Source organism: Urocitellus parryii, chromosome 7, assembly GCF_045843805.1.
Source record: "Urocitellus parryii isolate mUroPar1 chromosome 7, mUroPar1.hap1, whole genome shotgun sequence".
Lineage (NCBI taxonomy): Eukaryota > Metazoa > Chordata > Mammalia > Rodentia > Sciuridae > Urocitellus > Urocitellus parryii.
The window spans coordinates 168,651,258-168,676,621 of NC_135537.1; the positions used below are offsets into that span (position 1 = coordinate 168,651,258).

General features: G+C 33.2%; 1 protein-coding gene across 1 annotated transcript in view; it reads left to right on the top strand.

Moving 5' to 3' along the window:
- Positions 1-25,364, top strand: part of Tanc2 (tetratricopeptide repeat, ankyrin repeat and coiled-coil containing 2) — a 412,218-nt gene that overhangs the window by 88,885 nt on the left and 297,969 nt on the right. Inside the window, exon 3 of the mRNA XM_077800862.1 lies at positions 5,686-5,757. Within this exon, the coding sequence (XP_077656988.1) occupies positions 5,686-5,757 (72 nt within the window). The remainder of the gene's footprint in view (positions 1-5,685; positions 5,758-25,364) is intronic.

Below are 25,364 nucleotides of genomic sequence, written 5' to 3' on the forward strand. Positions count from 1 at the left end.
GGTTTTCTTTCTTTTTCTTTTGATGAGTTTGGCTAAGGGCTTAATAATCAATCTTGTTTATATTTTCAAAAAACCAACTCTATTTCATTGATCTTTTAGTTTTTTATCCTCAAATTTATTTATTTCAGCTCTGATCTTAATTATTTTCTTCTTTCTACTGTTTTTGGAATTGTTTCTTTTTCCCCCCAAGGGCCTTAAGATGCATTGTGAGGTTGTTTAATTGGGGATCTTTTTGATTTTCTAATATAGGCACTCATAGCTATAAATTTTCCTCTTAGAACTACCTTAATAAAATCCCAGAGGTTCTGGCATATTGTATTACTATTCTCATTTAAGTATTTTTAAATTTCTCCCTTGATTTTTTTCTATCACCCATTCATCATTCAAAAGTGCATTGTTCAATCTCCATGTGTTTATATAGTTTCTGTACAGTTTTGTTGTGTTGATTTCTAATTTCATTCCATTTTGATCAATAGGATGCCTGGAATTACATCAGTGATTTTTGTATTTGCCAAGAGTTGCTTTGTGGCACAAGATTGCAGCTTTATTGTTGGTCGTTCAAAACATTACATAGTTCCTCATACATCATATTTCACAGTTTGATTCAAATGAGTTATGAACTCCCAATTTTATCCTGTATACAGATTGCTGTATCACATCAGTTACCCTTCCATTGATTGACATACTGCCTTTCTAGTGTCTGATGTATTCTGCTGTCTGTATTATTCTCTACTATCCCCCCTCCCCTCCCCTCCCCTCCCCTTTTCTCTCTCTACCCCTTCTACTGTAAATCACTTCTTCCATTTGAATTATCTTGTCTTACCCCTCCTTTCCTCTTATATGTCATTTTGTATAACCCTGAGGATCGCCTTCCATTTCCATGCGATTCCCCTTCTCGTTTCCTTTCCCTCCCACCTCTCAACCCTGTTAATGAAAATCTTCGTCTCAAGCTCTTCGTCCCTACCCTGTCCTTGTTTCCTCCCCTTATATCAGAGGAGTCATTTGGTATTTGTTTTTTAAAGATTGACTAGCTTCACTTAGCATAATCTGCTCTAATGCCATCCATTTCCCTCCAAATTCTATGATTTTGTCATTTTTAAATGCAGAGTAATACTCCATTGTGTATAAATGCCACATTTTTTTAATCCATTCATCTATTGAAGGGCATCTAGGCTGATTCCACAATCTTGCTATCGTGAATTGTGCTGCTATGAACATCGATGTAGCAGTGTCCCTGTAGCATGCTCTTATTAGGTCTTTAGGGAATAGACCGAGAAGGGGATGTAACTCATTGATCCCAATAAAAACTGTACTTACTTCCATGATTCCAAGATTTTGGCTTGGAAAATATCAGTACCCTAAAATGATAAATACATATAACCACTATTACAAATGAACAGATTAAAATGAATAAGAGACATATATTTACCACCAAATTTGAATTCCCTTTTCTACCTCTTTCCATTATAATTTACAATGGGAAACCAGCAAGCAGATGGATAATTTTTTTATTTCACTTTCAGTTTTATAATCTATTAACTTACCTAAATGCTTGTAATGGTGATTGTGAGCTTGTAATAAAACTTTTACTCAAAAAAAAAAAAAAAAAAAAAAAAGATTGCAGCTTTGATCCCTTTAAGAATCATAAAGGTTTACTCAGGGGAAAATGTCTTCCACAATGCATTATGTACTTTTAGTCATCATGCAAATGCTTGTCTTGGTCACAGAGATTGATACGTATCATGTAATTAAGCGGTGGAGGGGGGGAGGGGTGTCTTTAATTTCTTTAGGGTATTTTTTCTGGAATTCTTACACTTCATTCCCAGAATCACCTACAGAAAGCCAGGAAATAGATCTTGCTACCATTAAACTTTCAGTGACCCCTGGAGTAAATTAGGTGTCATTTGCAGAGCCTTCCTTTCATTTTCACTGCCCTTACTTTCAAGTTGTTCAAGAAACATCACTTTCCATAGAGATTGCTTTAATTAGCCTTCTAACTAATCTCCTAACCGTTAGAAAACTGTCAGTTTTCATATGGGCCATAATCTAAGAATGGTTTTTATATTTTCAGTGGTTGAAAAAAAGAATAATATTTTGGGACACAAAATTATATGATATTCAGATTTTAGTGTCATTAAATAAAGTTTGTTAGGAACAGAATCATAAGTGCATTTACTCAGGGTTGAAAATCACCACTGTAGCTGGGCATGGTGGCCATACCTGTAATCCTAGCAGCTCAGGAGGCTAAGGCAGGAGGATCTTGAGTTCAAAGCCAGCTTCAGCCAAAGTGAGGCGCTAAGCAACTCAGTGAAATCCTATCTCTAAATAAAATACAAAATAGGGATGGGGGTTATGGCACAGTGGCTGAGTGCCCTGAGTTCAATCTCCGGTACTCAAAAAATCACCACTGTAGTTTCTATTTTGGTATACCTCTATACTATTTCAGGGACATCCTTTTAAAATGAAAATTATTCTAGGTTAAATGTATTTATAGATTTTTTTTCAAAACATGTTTTAGGCAGATCAGATTTCTTATTTGTTTTTCCCAGCATAATTTTTATGACAGCACCTATTGGCTAACCTTGTACCTGAACATAAGTGAGTTAAAAATGTTTCCAGCTCAGGAAATGGTTGATTTAGAGTAGTTCATACGTCAATGTAATGAACATTGACCTTTTCACTAAAAAATTTTTAAAAAATGTATCATGTTTTCACACTGTAAATATTTAGAAAGAGCTCTTTTTCTTATATTTTCTTGTTAGGGCAGCTTTTAAAAAAATTCCTTGTAAAGTATACATAGCTAAGTTTGCAGTGACAAATTCAATTAAGAAATGGAGAACCAATGCATGAAGTAAGCCTTAGTTACCAAAGCAGAGGTACCACAGCATGTCAAGTCCTAAATTTTCTTCTTTATATTAGAATTTCTTAAATAATGGTATCCATATAAAGAGCAGGTATGTAGACCTGGGAAGGAAAGATTATAGGGTCTGCAAAGTGTCCCAGAATTCATAATAAAGTACTTTAGTTTATTTTGGTTGCAGCCAGTTCATTGCCAAAGGAAGTACTCTTTAATTTTTTTTTAATAGAATAAAGGGTTTGGGGGAGAGGGAACTCACACAAGTGCTTCTAGAAAAGTATTTTTCTTTAGAGAATATGTCTTTTTAACTTTATATTGGAAACAAATAAGAAGATTGGATTTGAAGTGTAAGATTAAATCTTCATAATCAACTTTAGTGGAAAACTTCTATAGATGTCATCATCCAAAGTACATGTATGAAGACATGAATTGGTGTCAACATACTTTATATACAACCAGAGATATGAAAAATTGTGCTGTATACATATAATAAGAATTGTAATCCATTCTACTGATTTTTAAAAATCAATTAAATAAAGAAAACACCTATTATAAAATGGTATTAATTGCTGTAGTTATAGAATTAATCTTTCAACACATTCTTTTATGAGGAGAAAATGAGATGGAACCATGATAACAAATTAAACTCAATAAATATTTAATAAATTTGGGTAGAAGTTAATAGCAAAGAGATGTAATGAGTCACACCACCTTATCACTGCCCTTACTTTCAAGTTGTTCAGTTAAAGTCCAGTTAGTCACCATGAGTTTCTGTGTCTTCATCTATGAAATAGAATTTACTTCCAAAGTTTTGATAAACTATCTAAAATACCTGGCAGATAGTACATACTTAATGATTGTTGGCCACCTTTCTTTGTGTTCTTAAACAAATACTGGAAAGGAGAACATTTAAAGATTTTTAGACCTATTGAATATTAATTCTTAACAGCATGAGGTAGCAGAATTCCTAAAGGGCTTAAAAGCCTAAAAATTAAGTTTGAATTGGTTCAGTTAAAATATCTAACTTTATAAAAAGAATACATACAAATTACAGAATTGCTTACTTGGAATGTGAAGTATAGTTAAGAAGATTATAAACATGTACATTTCCTTCAAAAAGATTAAAGGATTAAAAAATTAATTTTTAACAGAGGCAGGTCATTCCTTCTGGGATATTGATAATGCATAGGTAGATTTTTGCTTTAATTTTTTTCCCATTATGTCAAAGGAAAAATTCTTACCATTTTATTTCAAATAAAATATTTAAATAAATATTTATTTTGTCAACATGTCTAATTATATTTTTATTCAAATGTAACTTACATCATAACAACAGAATACTTAAAATGATTTGGATTTTAAAAGTATTTACATATTGCTACAAAAATACAACTGCTTATCATTTTGTATCTTTTTGCTTGTTAAATTATTTTATAAGTCTTATTAGTTAAATTAATGGAGTGCTTAGTTGCTGAGGTCATACTGGAATCAGATGTAAATATTTTTGGCTCATTATATACTATCTTTTGTTTTTAGAATCAATTGACTGATGCTATTCTTGCTAGATAAGCCCTCTGCAAAATAAAAAATACTCGATAAATATATTTTATATATGTGTTGATTATTGCTAAACCTTACATCTAATAAGTATTCTTAAAAAGTAACTTTATATAAATAATGAATTTTAAAATGGACTGTGTGTTTTAAAAAGATAAATGAAGATACATTAGCTCTGTGACAAAATAGTAGTGTAAGTAGAGGCAGGGAAAGGATGTCCTTGTAAACCCTGTCTGTAGCTACTACTTTTTTCAATTAAGTTAAAAATAAGAAAATTGGTTGTATTAGATAAAGAATAAAGGAGATTGTTGAATCTTTAATACATTCTAAACTTGACTAAAGTAAAAAGAAATTTATAGGCATTTAAATCACTATGCTGTGGCTGGGGTCATGGCTCAGTGGCCTAGCATGTGTGAGGCACTAGGTTTGATTCTCATATAAATAAATTAAATAAAGGTCCATTGACAACTAAAAGAAATATTAAAAAATAAAAAAAAATCACTATGCTAAAATTTTAGCTTTGGCATTTAGTCTCAATTTTTTTATCTTAGATATACTTTATGACATTCTCAATCTATTGATTTGTTTTACTCTGACAGCTTTATTTAGATGAGTGATGTTTGTTTCTATATAATAAAATTGAGGAAATTATTTAATTAAACTCGTTTGTTATAGCTTTTTATAAATTCCAGTTCTAGTACTTATTTCTTGAAAAATGAAGATTTATATAAGGAAATGGATTATTTTCATATAATTTAAAAATCATGGCAAAAGCAAACTCAAAATTTGATTTTTATCTCAATCATATTTCATAGATTTATTTATTTTACATTTTTTTAAAGCATATAAAGGTAATTTTCTTACAGTAGAAATACAGTCTTTAGATAGTGTTATTTGACATACTTATGACAAATAAATAGCAGCCACTCATTAAACATTGCTAAACTGAAATTCTGTGAATAAACTTCAGAGTTGATAAAATTACTGCATTATATGCAGAATAGAATGTATCCATACGGTAGAGGGGAAAAATCTCTGACACTTCCCTTAGACTTTTACACTGGAATGTAAACTACCCCTATAAGAACAACAGTAAGAACCATTTTTTATATGGAAAACAAATCTTCAAATATTTTAATGATCCAGATCATATGAAAGGAAATGATAGAGTTAGTAGATTTTAAGATGTAGATGGCTTCAGGGACGATTTTATATCAGTTTCAGTTTCCATTTATTTATGCTCTTTTTTTTTTCACCCTAATCTTATGCAGATGGAGGGAGCGAAGAACCACAGGATCGAAGACAGTCAAGTGTAGATTCTCGCCAAAGCCGCTCTGGGCAAGGTAAATTTTGCCAGCTCTTCCTTTCTAATGCTTAATTTGGAGATTGGGATTTTTACTGAATGTAGTCTGGTTATTCTCATTTTGCATTTAGGATTTAAATGATACAATCTAAAATTTCTGTATGATGTACTTTATTCAAGTTATAAGAAAATTAAAAATGGTCTCTGGTTATTTTAAAATGATTTTGGTACATAGCAGTGTTATGTCTCAATATCATTTCTGAAGTGTAGCCAAAAATAAATTTTGAACAATATCATTTATAGGAGTATCATCACACTCCGTTTTTTAAAATTTCATCAATATAATATTTGTTGTCCTAGATCTCTCAGAAGAAATGGCAAAATTATTGTATTATTTTAGGCTCTTCCTACTTTTTTCCTTTTTTAACTAAAATTTTTTATTGTAGGCTTTTGATTAATTTTTTGAAGTGATAATTGGACTATCCCAAATAACATATTTAAAATAGCATGACTATCCCTTCCTATATTCCTTTTTCTTCACAGTAATTATCATCTTCATATCTACTGTTTATATTTTATGTTCAAAATAAATGTTCCATGATAACACAGCTTTTGTCTGTTTTGTTTATTGCTGTATCCTCAGTGTCAAGAAAAAAATATCTGAAATATAGTAGTCACTAAATAAATGTTGTTAAATGAATGAATTGATCTCTGAAGAGAATAAGAATTGAGCCAGGAGCAGTGACACATGCCTGTAGTCCCAGCGGCTTTGGAGGCTGAAGCAGGAGGACCACGAGCTCAAAGCCAGCCTCAGCAATGGCAAGGCATTAAGCAAATCAGAGAGACCCTGTCTCTAAATAAAATACAAAGTAGGGCTGGGGACGTGGCTCAGTGGTCGAGTGCCCCTGAGTTCAATTCCTGGTACCAAAAAAAAAAAAAAAAAAAGAGAGAGAGAGAGAATAAGAATTGAGAACACAAACTGATGAATAAACTACAGACTGTTAGGCCATAATTTACCAAGTTTGGTTTTCAGAGAATCTTTCAGCTAAAATACAATAAATTAAAGCTTAAATTTATAAATATGCACTGTTTTAGCCCTATAAAAACTCTGTTCATTTATTCCATAATCCTGTTCCCCTTTTTCTCAAACCTTAGTCTTTTTAGAGCTGTACTATTAAATTATTTCTTACAAAATAAAAAGAGAAATAACATATTTAGGTTGCTTTAGAGATTTTAACTTACAATAGCACTTAATCTTAAATAAGATTGTGCATTATATTAAGATATTAATATAAGCATATAATTAATATATCTTAATATAATGCATATAGTATTAATGTCAGGAAATTTTCAACTTTTTCACTTCTCCCTATAAATTTATTTAAATATAAAAGAAAATTAGAAAAAATGAGATCATGTATGTAGAAGCATAAAATAAAATTAATACAAAAGATTATAGTTTTTATTATTATTAATGCCTTAACTTATGAAATGTCATAGATATGTGAAATTAATTGATCTTATTCTCTCTGAGATTTGTCAGTTAAGTATTTTTCAAATCAATATATATAAAATTGAATTTTAATAACAAAGATGAACTTCAAACAATAAAAACTGATTTCTGTGATCCAAAGTACAAACTACCTAATCTATTAATTACAAGTAACTAGGAATTCAATCATAAGAGTTAACTGGTAGTAAAGCAATTTTCTTTACACTCTTAGGGATTTTCTTTACAATATCTCTTTATTCAAAAGAAATTTTAAAAGAGCCTTTTATAATGACTTACATGAAAAACAGGTATTATCAGGAGCAAAACATGGGTAAGTCTATACTTCGAGTTTTGCTCATTTCAGAAATTCATTGAAAGATCAGTAAAGCGGGTTTGGAGAATAGACAACGTCCACATAATTTTAGAAACATGGAGAGTATATTAATAATATGAAACTGAACTCTAAATTCATAGCAGCAAAAATCAGTAAAAAAAACCCCAAAAACCCAAACACCCTAAATTACCCTCTAGAAGTCTCAAAAAGCTCAAGATTGATAGTATGTGGAAATAGAGGTGAAAGGAGGATTGTTTAAAAGTCAGCCGAGGAATCCTCTCCCAAGACCTAGCTAACCAGTCAGCTGGGCAAGTTCCCAATTCCTCACATCTAACCTTAGCAAAGCCTAGAATTTATTCTTTGGAAATGAAAGAAACCAGGCTCCCTAGACTGGGAGACACCAAACACAACCTAGAGAAGGAGTCCTATGCTAAAAACAGGAGAATTGGGTCCCAGTTAATTTCCTCCTATCTTTATCCTACTGGGCTCAGAATACTGACAGTTCAGGACTTTATCTTCTAGACAGGAGATTGAAAAAGTCTTTTATGGGACTCTAATGAAGAAAAAAAGATATACAAGATAATGCAGCCATGAAACAAGGAGGAACTACAAAAGAATGACATTTGTCTGCTTAAAATAACTTAGATATTAAAATTATGATGGCAGAAATCAAAGCTCCATAGAAGTATTAAAAATTTCTACCACCACCACCACTTCAGACAGAGCATTAATCTCCAGGATAAAAACAAAGAACTCAAAAAACTGAACACCAAAAAAACCAAAGTAACCCAATCAATAAGTGGGCTAAGGAACTGAACAGGCACTCCACAGAAAAAAGAAATATGAATGGTCAAAAATATATGAAAAAATTGCTCAACATCTCTAGCAAGTAGAGAAATGTGAATCAAAACTACACTGAGATTCCATCTCATTCCAGTCAGAATGGCAATTATCATGGATGCAAGCAACAATAAATTTGGTGAGGATGTAAGAAAAGAAGTTTACTTATACATTGCTGGTGGGACTGCAAATTGGTGCATCCACTGTGGAAAACAGTATGGAGATTCCTCAGAAAAGTTGGAGTGGAACCTATAATTTGACCCTGTTATCCCACTCCTCGGTTTATACCCAAAGGACTTAAAATCAACATACTACAGTGACATAGCCATTCAGTGTTTATTGCAGCTCAATCCACAATAGCCAAACTATGGAACCAACCTAGGTGCCCTTCAACAGATGAATGGATAAAGAAAATGTGATGGAATATTACTCAGACAAAGAAGAATGAAATTATGTCATTTGCTGGTGAATGGATAGAACTGGAGAACATCATGCTAAGTGAAATAAGCCAGTCCCCAAACACCAAAACTCTCTGATATATGGATATTCAACTACAACAAGGGAGGGGAAGGTAATAAGTTATACTATGTTTGTATAATATTTCAAAATATACTATTTTACTGTCATGTAAAAAAATAATGAAAATTAAAATAAATTAATGTTGAAGGAATCCCTGAAAGGGTGGATCAAAAGGTTAGAAGTGACAGGAAAGAAGTAAAACTTGTTAAGAAATTTATTGGATCAGTTAAAGGATTTCAATATTCAACTTATAGTAGTTTTCAAAAGAAAGTACAAATGAAATGGGGAAGAAATCATCAACAAATGATTCAAGAGAATTGTCTTGTACTGAAGAATGTGAATTTCCTGGTTGAAAAGGTTCATGTATAATGGCTTAGAAACAAACTAGAGCACGTTGTGTGAAATTTGGCATTACTGAGGCCAGACAGTGATTTCATGTTTCCAGAGAGGAGAAAGAAACAAACAAACTTGTCAGTTGACTTTGGACTTCTCAGTGGTGGCACTGGAAATAGAAGTTTTAAAAAAGGAAAGCAGTTTCTTCAAAAATTTTAAGCAAAATAATTTTAATCTTAGAATTCTAAATGCATTTAAACTATTCTATTATATTCTTCATATCACTGGTTTTCTGGTCATGAAGAATTTCCCCCTCTGACATTTATGACATTTAGCTATAGGCTGACAGTTGTGAAATGGACTTGCCTTGGGCAGTACTGGAAGGGAAAGATAAAAGGGGAGTGTAGGGTGTTTTGTGTATGGTCAGTGTCTTCTAGGCATGAGGGTTTTTTCTCTCCTGTGTGTTAGCCAGCCACCTTTCCCTCTGATCTGTCAGGTAATGGATTCTAACTCACATATACCCACATTCACTGCTCCAGTTTATGGGCAGAGACCTTTGATACGTTTTGCTTATCACATTCATGTGGGATTGGGAGATGGGCCTGACTCCTTGTACCCCACTTAAGTCAGATTGCTGCCTGTGGTTGTTTTCTCCTTGCATGTCTTGCTTCACTGCTGAAACTAGACCCAGAAACACTCTAGGATCACTGTTATCTTCCTACACATGCTCTGGGCTATAGTTTCTCCAATCCAGTTGCAATATGTTTTTGTTTTCCATGGCTTTTGAAAACATTTCTACTCAATTATTGAAGAAATAATATTATGGGCATTTTGTTATATCTTGTAGTACAGTGTTTTCAGGATTTGTTCCTTTTAAGATACTTTTTTTTTTTTTTTGGTCATTTCCACACAACTCTTAGTGTTTGTAAGCTACCATTATTTATTTTAAATTACCATCATTTCTTTCCTTTACTATTATAATAGCATCCTGACTTACCTTACTATTTCCACTCTTACTGACAAGTATTCTATTGTCCATTTGATAGTTACATTGCTCTTTTTAAATAAATAAGGGCCCCAAATTTGAAAACAATATCCCCAGGAATTTTTTCCCTTCTTTTTTTTTTTTTGGTACTGGAGATTGATCCCAGGGACACTTGGCCAGTGAGCCACATCCCTAGCCCTTTTTTAATATTTTATTAGGAGACAGAGTTTCACTGAATAGCTTAGACCCTCACTAAGTTTCTGAGGCTGGCTTTGAAATCGTGATCTTCTGCCACAGCCTCCCAAGCTGGCTGGGATCACAGGCATTGGCCACCAAACCCAGCTGAAATCCCCATTAATTTCTTATCGTGTTCAGAATAAATTTCAAAGTTTATGTTATTCCCTACCATGATCTTAGTTCATTTACCTCTTTTTAATTCCCTATTCTATGTCCTTCTAGTTTACTGAAATGCTGGTCTTTTTGATCAAGCCTGTTAAGAATGTTTCTTAAGTTCTTTCTTGTATAAAAGGATAAGTAAAAGAAATTTCTATGACCATCCCAAATCCCAGCCCTAACCTTCATAGTATTTATCACTACCCAAAATTAAACTATTCATTTAATTACTTATTATCATCTCAGCTACTGGAAGGAAAGTTTCATGTAAGCAGGTATACTTGTCTTGTTTATCACTGTAGTCCTAGGACACTGGCATTACAAAAATTTATCAATATTTGTTAAATAAAGAATAAAACAAATATCTAGCATTTGGTGTGCTTGGAAAAGTATGTGAATGTGCCTAGGCCAAATATTGATTCAATATTCACTTCTGTTACTTTTGTAACTGAAAAAAAAGTAGTGCCAGAAATTTGTTGAATGCAGGTAATTTGTCAGAACTATCAACCATCTATTGATTTGTAAACTGAGGCTCCATATATGACTGTAAAACCTCAAGGTAGGTGGTTATTTTCTACTTGTCAGTAGCATATTATATAATTGGATTATATTGTTGATTGTATTTTGTCTTATTTGTTGATTGAATCTGTTTTTCTTTGTAATCTAGTTCATTAATATTAGGGTCTTTGCATCTAGAATCATACTAGTGCCTTATTTTCATTCCATTAAGTAGGATGAAGGAAGCTTTATAATTCTCTAAGGTTATATAATTCAGGAATCTTTGAGTTTCTTCATCAGATTTTTTTGTCATTTTGACTCCATTTAACGTATTAAATTATTTTTTCCCCTTAATGGTCATATATATGTAAACTGAACTTCTTTGGTTCTAGATATTAAATAGAGGCATGAGCAAACATGAAAAGGTTGAAACCCAGTTCTGATTCACTTTTTTTAAGTGTTTTTTTTTAAGTTGTAAATGGACACAATACCTTTATTTTATTTTTATGTGGTGCTGAGGATTGAACTCAGTACCTCACATGTGCTAGGCAAGTGCTCTACAATTGAGCCACAACACAGTCCCTGATTCACTTTTGAAAAGAGACCATCGTGCAGGCATTAGGTTTTGATATATAATATATATAGGTATAATAATGCCCATGAAACCAGCTTGTGCTGAAGACTGGGAAAAACATGTGCAGTATTTGGCTTTGCACAATTCCCATTATTTATAGCCAGCTTTATTTGATTAATACATGCTGGTATATCCATAGTAATAATTTACTAAATTTTCAAAATACTATGTTATGACATTTTTTTAACTTTCCTTGGAAATTTATAAAATTTTAGCAGATATGAAATGTTATATACTTGAAGCATATAAATTATTCTTCAGTCCAGGAAAATTACAGTTTTGGGTGGTACTGGGGATTGAACACAGGGCCTTGTGCATGCTAGTCAAATGCTCTATCACTGAGCCATATCCCCAAACCTAAGATTTTTTTTATTGAATCAACTATGGTTAATTATAGACAGTAATGAGAAAAACTATCTCAATATTCATTTTTTATTTTAGCTTACATATGGTATGTACAAGAGTGTTTTGTTGTTTTACTAGTTTACCATTCAGATAAGAAATATCAATTACGGGACTGGGGATATAGCTCAGTTAGTAGAGTGCTTGCCTCACATATACAAGGCCCTGGGTTCAATCTCCACCACCACCACCATCAAAAAAAAAAAAAAAAAAAAAAAATCAGGGGGTTGGGGGTGTGGCTCAGTGGTAGAGCACTTGCCTGGCACATGTGAGGCACTGGATTCAATCTTCAGCACCACATAAAAATAAATAAATAAATAAATGAAGGCATTGTGTCCATCTACAATTTAAAAATATTAAAAAAATCAATTAAGACTCACTATAAATTGCTTTAGAAGAAAGAGAAAATAAACTTAATGTTTAGTAATATGTATGTACCATGCCATGGAACAGTGTCTTCTCATAATTGTCAGGATAATGTTGTAAAGTTGACATTATTTTTCATAGGAAAATACTTTCAATTTTACATTAATCTATAGCAAAAATTTTAAATCAGACAGTAGCATGTAGTTAGAACCTTTCCATTCTGATATTTCAAGTACAAATTTGTTTGTTATTGATTGGATAATACTTAAGAGAGCTGAATTCACATGGTAAATCCCTTTGAAATGTCTTTATTTCTAGTCCTGTATTTCTTCTGAAATTTACTTCTTGCTGATTATTTTATTATAACACTCTGTTCATAAAATTAAACTTGAAATCAATCCTCTATTTAATGATTTCTTATTATCTTGGGATGTTAGGGATATATTAGAACATGTTTATATATTTTGATTGTACTTGTATTTTTAAATGTGAGATACAATTATTTTAATTAACTACAAAAATGACACTGTATCAAAAAATTCCTCCTCCCCTCCCCTAAAGTAACAGTATCATCTGCATTCAGTCTGAATTCTTCCATACTTTTCTCTGAGTTCATACTAGCATATCCAAGAAGGTATATACACATACAAATTAAAAGTTTTTATATTTACTCCCAACAGTATTACATGCCATCCCTCCAAGAATATACTGAAACTCTTAATTTCTTAAAATCTCTCTAATGGTCTATAAGCATAAGTAACCCTTAATTTATTACACTATTTTCATATCTGTTAGTGTTTATATTTGCAAAGTGCTTTATTTATAATCATCCTAAGTTTTGGAACATGCAGACCGAAGCACATTTTGTGTCAGAACACATTAATTATTCCACTTAGCATTATGATAATTGGCCTAATTGACATTAGAGGTCTTGTAGGAGCCACTCCTCGATTATCCATATTTTTTAAAGAAAAGGAATAAAAGGATGACCACTAAAAAGGTTGGGAAAGGTGTGTTAAACAGATTAAAGGGTTTTGATTTAAAGTATTTAAAATTTTCTGATAAGAGATGATCATAAAAACCTCTTTGAAAAACTATGTATCTCAGGTAGGTGTGGTTAGTGCATACCTTTACGCCTCTATGTCTCCCAGTGGTTCAGGAGGTTGAGACAGGAGGATCACAAGTTCAAAGCCAGCCTCCGCAATTTATTCATGTTCTAAGCAAGTTAGCGAGACCCTGAATCAAAATTCAAAAATAAAAAGGATTGGGGATATGGTTCAGTGGTTAAGTGTCCCTGGATTCAATCCCTGGTACCAAAAAAACAAGCAAGCAAGCAAGCAAGCACGCAAACAAAGCTTTGTAAATCTTAATGAAGGATCAGAAACAGCGGGAGTACAAAAGTTGAGGAAGGAACCTATTAGTAAAGCCTGGGGTAAATTATTAGAGTCAATACACTTTTTGTTTTGTTTCATTCGAGTAGGTTGGATTTAATGTTTTTTTTTTTTTTTTGAGGAGATAAATGTGTTTAATCTGATTGAAATATTACATGATGCATAAATGTATAAACATTACATGACATCCCACATACAATTTTTATCTATTCATTTCAATAAATTTAATTTAGCTCAAATATGACAATTATTTATATAAATCATATGCAAATAAAGCCGGTCAAAACTAAAGAAAAAAGAATAAAACAAGGGTATCTGCTCTTGTCACTTATTACACAATACTGCATAGAAAACTCTAGCTACTTTAATAACGCAAAAGAAGAAAGGCATGTAGATTGGTAGGAAGAAATAAAAAAATGAAACTGTTCTATGTGCAGATGAAGATTATCTTTGGCTCCGCGTGAGTGGTGCATGCCTGTAATCCCAGTGGCTCGGGATGCTGAAGCAGGAGGATTGTGAGTTCAGGTGTCTGCAAGACAATGAAATGTTGCAAGAACAGAAAATAGATATAATGGGAAGCATGCCTATGGAATGTTTTATTTCTAGTAATAGATTGAAGAGCTTGTTCCCACAAGAGGGCAGGCTAACACAACTTGGAAAACTTCAAATTATAAATGTGTGGGTATGGTGGATAAGTAATGTATCAAAATTTATTAAATCCATTGTTGATTTACTAGAAAGGGCAAATTACTAATGGGCAGAAGCATGTAGAAAAGTGATTGGCTGATCTTCTCATGACTGTTTATTAGGGGTGTCAGTGTAGACTGTTGGCAAGTTGGACTTTCAGCTGAGTGGCAATAGATTAATGTCAATTAATAGAAACCCATGTTCCTGGGCTCATATAAACTTCATCTTGTTGTTAAACAAGGCAAAAATACAGTAAATGTACTGTAAAGAGACTGGTTGAGTCTTCAGAACAGGTCATCTTACTGTTGGGTTAAGGAGCCCCTTTTCTGTGGAATTTGCTCTTTGTCAGATATTCACATGACCTATAGATTATTTCATATTTTATACTTTTTAAAAGAGGTCTATCTACATTCTTTACCTCCCAGATCAGTTTGTCATCACTTTTTGAATTGTTTTTTCCAAGTCTCAAATGTCTAGTCAGACCATTAAACATGGGTCAGTATCCAACAGTTCCTCTGTCTCCTTACAAAGAAAATGAACCGTGATAAATTTCTGCCACTGGGAGGGTTTCCTTTTATCACTGCCCTTTAGAATAGGGTTTATACTGTGGTTGTCATGTAGAATCATCATTTAAAAAGGTGTGATTGTGTGTGTGTGTGTGTGTAAGAATTATTTTATTAGGGACAAATAGAAAAACATGAAAAATACAAGAGCGTGATTAAATTATCTAAAAACTGTCTACATGATAAAACCTTGTAATCATCAAATGAATCTTTTTTCCCAAGTTTTAATTTTTAATTTTTATTCTTTTTAGTTATACACAACACTAGGATTCATTTTGACAAAATTAGAAAAGCATAGAATATAATTTGTATTAATTTAGTCCCTAATACTTTCCCTTTCCCTATTCCCTTCCCTCTACTCTACTGATATTTCTGCTATGGTAGTTTTTTTTTTTAAATTAATGTCTTGATGGTGAGATTCACCGTTGTATATTCATATATGTACATAGGAATGTTGTGTCAGATTAATTTCACTGTCTTTCCGTATCCCTTTCTTTATCCTTTCCCTTCATTTCCCTTTGTCTACTCCACTGATCTTTTTGCAAACTCCCTCCTACACACCCTTTTTTTTTAGGATTGGCTTCTACATTATTAGAGAAAACATTTCACCTTTGACTTTCTGGGACTGGTGGCATATTTCACTTAGTATGATAAGTCTCCAGTTCCCTCCATTTGCTGGAAGAAGGCATAATGTCATTCTTCTTTATGGCTAGCATTTCATTATACTTATGTACCACATTTTCTTTATTGATTCATCTGTTGCTGGGCACCTAGTTCATTCCATAGCTTGGCTATTGTGAATTGTGCTAATATAAACAATGTGGCTATGACACTGTAGTATGCTTATTTTAAACCTTTTGGCTTTATATGGAGGAGTGAGATAGCTGGGTCATATATGGTGGTTTCATTTCTACTTTTTTGAGAAATCTCCATGCTGTTTTCCAGAGTGGTTGCACTAATTTTGCAGTCCCACCAACAATGTATGAGTGTACCTTTTCCCTCATATCCTCACCAACATTTATTGTTATTTGTATTCTGACTAGAGTAAGATGTAATCTCAGTGTGATTTTAATTTACATATTTCTAGAGATGTTGAACATTTTTTTATATATTGACTATTTGTATTTCTTCTTTTGAGAAGTGTCTGTTTAGTCCTTTTGCCCATTTATTAATTGGGTTATTTGGTTTTTTAGTGCTAATTTTTTTAGTTCTTTATATAGTATGGATATTAATGCCCTGAGGAGCAGGTGGCAGAGATTTTCTCCCATTCTGTAGGGCTCTCTTCACACTCTTAATTGTTTCCTCCTTCAGTCAAATGGCCATAGAGAATTTTCCTTGAGATCATACAAACAGATTAAGAGAGAAGAAGCAGTATAGCAGAAGTAGGAACCATAGACATCTGGGTCACTTGCTTTTGAAAATTGCTTGTGATTTAGGACCTGCTCAAGATTGATTTCATTTCATGTATACTGTTTCCATTTAATGATGAAGTGCTGCATTGTACACCTAACTATATTACTTTGTTTGTCTAAGCAATAGTTAGGTCATGGTGGGGTGCCCGGGTCACAGGGTAACACAACAGTACATGGTTAAGTATCATTCTAAGCCAAAAGCTATTTTTCTAATAAGGATAATAATTATTTGCAGACAATGGATGAGTTTTTTTCCCCCCAAATAACAAGGATCTGTTCTGAGATTCCCCTAAAGTTTTTCAATAAGCACCTTATCAAGTTATCTAAATTATATGCTGCTTCCTGTTCTCTAAGTATAATCAGCATGATATCATCAATGTGATATACCAGCATAATGCACTTAAAGCCTTTGGGGATTAGACTATGTCCTAGAGCCAGAGAATTGATAAGATGTAAAACAGTGAAAATGTGTTTCTGGTCTTGGTAGCTGAACACATACTGCTTCTGATAGTCTCATTCTTAGGTCAACAAATGCAAACTAGGTGCCAGGTATGTTTTAGTTTACCTCAGCTACAAAACCACATCTAAAATAGTAGCGATAATAGGAGTTGTAACCTGAACAAGCTATAGAAATTCACTGTTGTTCTTCAAGATTTGTCTTACTTTTGCATAGACCTCATAAGTGAGTTGAATGAAGGTGTGGTTGGCATTATCTCTTTATATATTTCTAGTCTTTGTTCATTGGATCACACTTCATTTTACCTCAGGAGACTGATTGGATTTATTCTGGATATAGGTCTAGAGCTTTAGTGGTATAAAATGTACTTATTGGCTACATGAAACATTTGAAATGTGGCTGGCTGGAAGGATAATGTGTTTTAAATGTAAAATGAACACTGAATTTTCAGAATTTGTCTTTCCATTCACTTTAAGAATATTTGCCTTGACTTATTGAAGAATTGTTATAATAGTTGGTTAAAAGTTTTCTTACTCAATATCTGTGTCATCTCGGGGTTGATATGTGTATATTAACTTTACCTTTTCAAGTTGACTTTTTCCTGTTTTCTTCATAGATCAAGTAATTTAGGATCATAGCCTACATAATTTCATAAAATTTTGAACATTAGATTATGAAACCTTGGTTTTGTTTTTTAATCCTAAGGAGAATGGAAAGGCACTTAAAGCCTTTGGGGATTATAATTTAGATTGTGTGTGTGCATGCGTGTTTGTGTGTGTGTGTGTGTGTGTGTGTGTATGTGTGTGTGTGTGTGTGTGTCAGTAGCAAACAACTAGATATGTTTAAAGACATATTTTTACTTCTCATTGTGGGGTCTGTGGCCAAATGTCAGTTCAATTTTAGATAAATCCCAAAAGTGTGACTCACTGGAACCAGAGCAGTAGCATACCTTGCAGCTCTATTCTCAAAGCCTGTAGTATGCTATGTAGGTTCAGATTCATGCATACATAGCTCATAGGTGAGCCCAGTAATTCATACCCAATACTATAGAATTGTTTTCTTGATCTCTTTTATAATCAGAATCTCACCAACACTTCATTTCCTGAGAACTGTTTTTCTTAGTCCTTTAGGTAGAAAATAGGGGCTTGAGTTTTCCCATTTGACTATTCACTTCCTTCAACAGTGCCTTCATTCAGGCCAAATGATGAGAAGACAGAGGGGGAAAGCAACAGCAATGAGGACATGCCTCATGCTCTTAAAGTTACAACTCCTGAGGCTAGGAAAAGGAGTTCCATTCTTTCAGAGGTGTGGATGCTTACCCAGTCTCCACAACCATCTCAGTGCTGATACTGCCATGGTTTTGCCTCGAGACTAGAGCAGAAGAGAAGGTGAAAGGGAGGAAAAGGTGAGATTTCCCTCAATCTCTGAGACTTATAAAGGATTCTGCTATGGTTTGGATCTTGAATGTTTCCCAAAGACCTACATGTTAAAGACTTTGTCCCTAGCCTGTGGCAATATATTGAGGTGGTGGAACTTCTAGGAATTACATAGAGACTAATGGAAGGTCATTGGGCGGTGTGTTCTTGAAGGGAAAATTGGATCCAAGCAGCTTCCTATCTCCCTGTCTTTGCTTTCCAATCACCATGAAAATTAATAGGCTTTTTTCACCATGCACTCCTGTCCCGATACGTATTGCATCACCATGTCCAGACCAATAGGGCCAAGTGACTATGGACTGAAACCTCTGAAACTGAGCCAAAGTAAACTTTTCTTGGTTTTATGTTGATTATCTCAGGTATTTTGACACAGCAATGGAAAACTGCCTAATATAGCCAACTTTCTTTTTCTTCAAACCAGAAAGGGAGGATTCTCTTAGGATCTGATATTACCTCTTCAGATTGTCTATTTTTTCGTATGAGAAGTTTGACAAATTATAACTTACAATAAATTGGTTCATGTCATTTAGAGTATCAAATTTGTTAGCATGAATTTATTCATAATAGTCCCTAATTATCCATGAGAGGTATAGTGACGTCCCCTTTTTCATTTCTGATTAGTTATTTGTGACTTCTTTCTTTTTTTCTTAGTCTGGGTAGAGGTTTATCAATTTTATTGACCTTTTCAATTTTTTTCTTTTCAAAGAATCAGGCTTTGGTTTAATTTATTTTCTCTATTGATTTTCTTGTTTCAATTTCATTGATTCCTGCTCTAATTTTTTTGTATTATCCTTTTGTTTACTTTGGATTTAATTTGTTCTTCTTTTTCCTAGTTTCCTAAGGAGTATTGATTTTAGATCTTTCTTCTGTTCTATTATATAATATTATGTATTATATGGCGCTGTAAATTTCCATTTTAGCATAGCTTTCACTCTATCCCATAAAGTTTGAAAACTTGTGTTTTCCTTTTTATTTAGTTCAAAATATTTTAAAATTTCTTTTGAGATTTCTTCTTTGACCTATGTGTTATTTAAATGTGTGGCATTTATTCTCTAAGTATTTTGTGATTTTCCAGCTATTTTTCTGTTACTGGTTTTCAGTTTAATTTCATTCTTTGAATTTGTTAAGGTATGCCTTAAGGTCTGAATGTCACTTATTATAAATATTTTATATGAGCTTGAAAAGAATGTATATTCTGCTGCTGTTGAATTTAGCTATGTCCTTGCTAATTTTCTGCCTCCTGTATCTATCTTTGATAGAGGACTATTGAAGTCTCCAAGTATGATAGTGTCCTTATCTATTTCTCTCTGAAGTTCTATGAGTTTTTGCCTCCTGTTATTTTGTGCTGTTGTTAGGTACATACACATTAAGACCATTGTGTCTTTGGGTAAAATTTACACCTTTATTATTATGTGTTATCTCTGATTTCTCCCCTTTGCTTCTCAGTGTTGCCTGTCTGAAATTAGTATAACCTCTCCCACTTTCTTTTGATTAGTGTGTTAACATAGTATATCTTTCTTCATCATTATTACTTTTAACCTAAATGAATCTTTTTTTAAAAAAATATTTATTTTATACTTGTAGTTGGACACAATACCTTTATTTCACTCATTTATTTTTTATGTGTCCTGAGGATCGAACCCAGGGTTCTACTTGTGCGAGACGAGAGCTGAGCCACAACCCCAGCCCCTTAACCTAAATGAATCTTTACATTTGAAGTGGATATCTTGTAAGCTTAAAGTTTTTTGACTCAAGGTGACAGTCTGTCCAATTGTTTGTTTGAGTGGGCATCTTGCCATGAACTGCTGGGCTCAAGTGATCCTCCTTCCTCAGCCTCCTGAGTGCCTGGGACCACAGGGTTGCACCACTGTGTCCAGCTAATCTTTGTCTTTTAATTGGCATATTTAAACCACTGACATAAAGTGTTTTTTATATAGTTTTATTAATATCTGCCATATTTATTACTGTTTTTTTCTTGCCTTTCTTCATTATTCCTATTTTTGTCTTCTTATCTGCCTTTTGGGACTTTACTTGAGCATTTTGTATAATTCCATTTTTCTCCTTTCCAGGGGGCTGAGGAAGGAGGATCACTTGAGCCCATTACAGTTATACTCATTTTTTCACATTTTTAAGGTTTTGCCTAGAGTTTGCAATATGTATTGACAACTAATCCAAGTCCACTTTCAGATGATAAAATTGTGCCCCCTTATTCACAGTTTGATTTTTCATGGTTTTAGTTACCCATGATTAACTCATGGCCTGAAAATATAAATGAGAAAATTCTAGAAATAAGTAATTCATAAATTTTAAATCGCATATTGTTCAAAGTAGAATGATGAAATCTCATGCTATCCTATCCATCCTGCCTAGGACATGAATCATTTCCTTGTCTAGCATATCCATGCTGTATATGCCACCCACCCATTAGTCCCTTAGTAGACAACTGTATTCTTATTGTGGTGCCTGTGTTCAAGCAACCCTTCTTTTATTTTATTTAATACACCCAAAGTATAAGAGTAGTGAAGCTTTAAAATGATTCCTTTAAAGTGAAAGTAAAAGTTTTTGACCCAATAAGGAAAGAAAAAAATTGTATACTGAAGTATACAAGATCTGTATTCTAAGATCTGCTGTACAGTAAGATATTAGAGAAACCACATTCACCTAAAGTTTTGTTTTGGTAATGGGTGAACCCAAAGGCCCAGGGGTGCTTAACCACTAGCCATATCTCCAGCCATTTTTATTTATTTATTTATTTTAATTTATTTTTATGTGGTTCTGAGGACTGATCCCAGTGCTTAACATGTTCTAGGCAAGCATTCTACCACTGAACTACATACAACCCTAGCCCAAGCCTTTTTAATTTTTATTTTGAGACACTGTCTCACTGAGTTGCCTGGGACCTTGCTGTTACTGGGGCTGGCCTCAATCCTTCTGCTCAGCCTCCACTATACTGGCTCTCATATAGGTTTTTTTTACAGTTATAGTTCTATTTTATTTTTCATCTCTTATAAATTAAACTTGATATATGTATGTATGTATATATACATATACGTGTGTGTGTGTGTGTGTGTGCATGTGTGTATGGAAAAACATAGTAAATATGGGATTTGGTACTATTTGTATTTTAAACTTTCATTGGTTGTCTTAGAACATATCCTTTATAGGTAAGGGGAGACTATTATACACACACACACACACACACACATATAGATAGATAGATCTCACATTTCCTTTCTTTATGTAGATTAGACTCTCTGACCTATATCATTTTCCTCTTCTCTGAAAAACTTCTTGAAACATTTCTTGCAAGGCAGGTTTTTTGGCAACAAATTTTCTCAGTTTTTATTTTTTAAGAAAAATCTTTATTTCTCCTTCACCTTTGAAGAATAATTCTACAAGGTACAGAATTCTAGGTTAGTAGCATCTATCTATCTATCTATTTATTTGTCTCAGCATTTAAAATATTTTATCCTCTTTCCTATTGTATAGTTTTGGTCAGATGTAATTTTTATCTTTGTTTCTCTAAAGGTAAAGTGTGTTTTCCTCTGCTTTCTTTAAGATATTTTCTTTACCTTTGATTTTCTGCAGTTTGCATATTATATTCTGGGACATGGTTTTGGCATTGTACTCTGATTTTTTTGTTTGCCATTAATGTGGGAAGATTCTTAGTCATTAGTGCTTCAAATATTTCTTCAGTTCTTTTTTCTTCTTCTTCTGTAAGTCCCATTTTGCATATTTACACCTTTTATAATTGTCCCACAGTTCTTAGGTATTCTGTTCTGGGGTTTTGTTTTCTTTTTGTTTCTAACTTCAATTTTTAATGTTTTTATTGACATATCCTTAAACCCAGAGATTTTTTTCCCTCGACCATGACCAGTCTACTAATGAGCTTATCAAAGACTTCCTTCATTTCTGTTTTAGTGTTTTTGACCTCTACATTTAAAAATTCTTTCTTAGAATTTAACATAGTCTGATAATTTCAGTGTTCTTGCTACAACTAGGTTTGTTACTGATGCTTTCTTTGTTTCTTCAACTGTATATATTGCTTTTCTCTGTGCCTTGTAATTTTTTTGCTGAAAGGTGAGCATTATGTATTGGGTGAAAGGAATTGTGGTAAATAGACTTTTCATAATGTAGTGTTATCCCGGAAAAAAAGCACACTTTTATACTTTGATTCATTCTCAGTCTTTTGATAAGTCTGTGCCATTCACTGTGAACTTCATCAGTGCTTCTTTGTTGTTGTTGTTGTTATTTTTCTTCCCCCATAGGTAGGACAGGATGTCTGGAGGAGATGGGGTTATTTTTATTCATCTGTGTAGAAGGCTCCAGCAGGCTGGAATTGGGTATTTACCTCTGCCAGGTTGGTTAGGCTCTGGTGAAATAGTTTCTTCTGAGGGCAAGCTTGTTAAGAATAATAACATATCCTGATGCATTTTGCATTTCATAATGATTATGTTATCACTTTCCTTTGCTAGAAGCACAAGGGGATTTTTCTTCAATATTCACTGTGAGAACCTCCTAAAGCTCCTACAGGTAAAACTAAAAAAAAAAAAAAAAAAAAAAAAAAAAGTGTGGAGGCCCTCCCAAACTGGATCTGCATGAAATTCTAATCTCTCAGGCTAATCTACACTGACATTCAAACAATTCATCAATTACAATTCAGGTTTTTATCCCCCTATACTCCTGCTGAGATTTCTGCTTACGGGTTTCTCTTTGGTAACTTATAATTTTCTGTGTTTACCTGCTGTCTCTTCAGTTTTTAAGGAAACAGTTTACATTTTGACTTAACTTCTATGACAAATATAAGAATTGTTGGTTTTTCTGATGGCTGGGAAATCCATGAATAACACAGCATCTGTCAAGGGCCCCCAGCTGCATCACCAACATGGTGACATTATATGGTGATGGCACACATTCATAACTGGAACAGAGGGAGGAAGCAAGAGAATAAGAAGGGGAAGCAAGGGATGTGGCTCAGTGGTAAAGCATTTGCTTAGCATACTTGAGGCCCTGGGTTTGATTCTCACCACCACCACAAAAAAAAAAAAAAAAAGAGAGAGAGCGAGAGAAAGAGAAAGAGTAGAAGCAACTAAAGAAGGACCAGTCTTGTCCTTTAAAAAAAAAAAAAAAAAAAAAAAAGTCTACTTTCACAGCACTAATCCATTCCTGTGAGATTAGTACAGACCCAGTCGCCTCATATTAGGCCCTACCTTTTAAAGGTCCCACCACCTTTCAATACCATTATATTGAGGACCAACCTTCCAGCACATGAATCTTTGGGGGACAAACCATATTGAAATCAATATGAGTGTGAGTCTTTTTCTGGACTATTTTATTCCAGTAACTTTGTGTGTGTCCATTATTTTTCCTAGTACTACATATTCTCTAGATTACAGTATTTTTTATTTTTATTTAATTAGATTACAGTATATTTAGTCCTGGGTATTGGACCTGGGTCCTTGCACATGCTATGGAGATGCTCTACCACTGAGCCACATCCCCAGCCCTAGATTTTAGTAACTTTTTATAGTTAGTTTTGAACTTGGTTAGTGTGAGGACACTAATGCTTTATTTTTTTGTTGAAAATTGTTTTAACTATCCTAATTCCTCTGTTTTTCTATACAAAATTTAAAAATCAGCTTATTGATTGCTACTAAAAAATTGCCTTAGATTTTCATTGGAATTTCTTTATACCTATAAATCATTTTTAGGAGAATTGACATCATAATGATATGGAATAGTCAGATCCATGAACATAGTGTATCTTTCCATTTAGGTCTTTGATTTTTCTTGTCAGTGTTTTGTACTTTTTAGCATACAAATGTTGTATATATTTGTTAGAATCATTTCTAAGTATTTCATGGTCCTATTTTAATGGTGCTAATTTAGAAAATTTTCATTTTTCAGATGTCCATTACTGTAGTATAGAAAGATGCTTGATTCTTGTACACTAAATTTGCAACCTGTGAATTTGCCTGACTCACTTTTGGAGGGAAGAAGTATTGGGTGCTTTACTGCTGAACTACATCCCCAGCCCTTTTTATTTACTTTATTTATTTATTTTGGGACAGGATCTTAACTAAATTGCTTAGAGCCACCCTAAATTGCGAAGGCTGGTCTTGAACTTGAGATTCTCCTGTCTTAGTCTCCTGAATCCCTGGGATTACCTGCTTGCACCACCATGCCTGGTCTTACTTTTTTTTTCCCTGATAGTTTTTTTGTAGAGACCTACAAAGACAGTCATAATATCTGACTGTATTAATCTGTTCTAGTTGTTAAACTTCTCTGGGCCTGATTTTTGGACTTGCAAGAATGTTACCAAGTTAGAGAGCTATAAACCCCGACTTTGAAGGGTATTTGAATAAATTAGGCAAACCCCTTTCTTTCTAGAATATGTAAAAGCTCTTTTTTTTTGAGGGAGGGATCATTTTATCACAATGCTATATTATTTTTTTCCTTTATGCCCCCTACCCCCACCCCTGCTACCAGGGATTGAACCCAGTGTTTCTGTATCACTGAGCTACATCACTAACCCCTTTTAATTATTATTTTTGAGACAGGGTCTCATTAAGTTTCCGAGGCTGGCTTCAAATTTAGGATCCTTAGCTGGGATCACAGGCTTGCGCCACTGCACCCAGTTCCTGTGTACTTTAAAATAAAACAAACAAAAAACAAAACAAAACAAAATTGTATTAACACATAACATGTAAACTGAAAAATTCACAAATCATGTGTACAGTTTAGTGAATTATCACCAAATGAATTTATCATGTTAGAGTTTCTTAATTTGTAGGTTTTATTTGTGATTATTTATGTAAATGAAAAAATTAGAAGGTAATTCCCTAGAATAGGTATTAACTGTATTATTAACTTGAACTTTAATACCAAATAATTATCAATGTCAA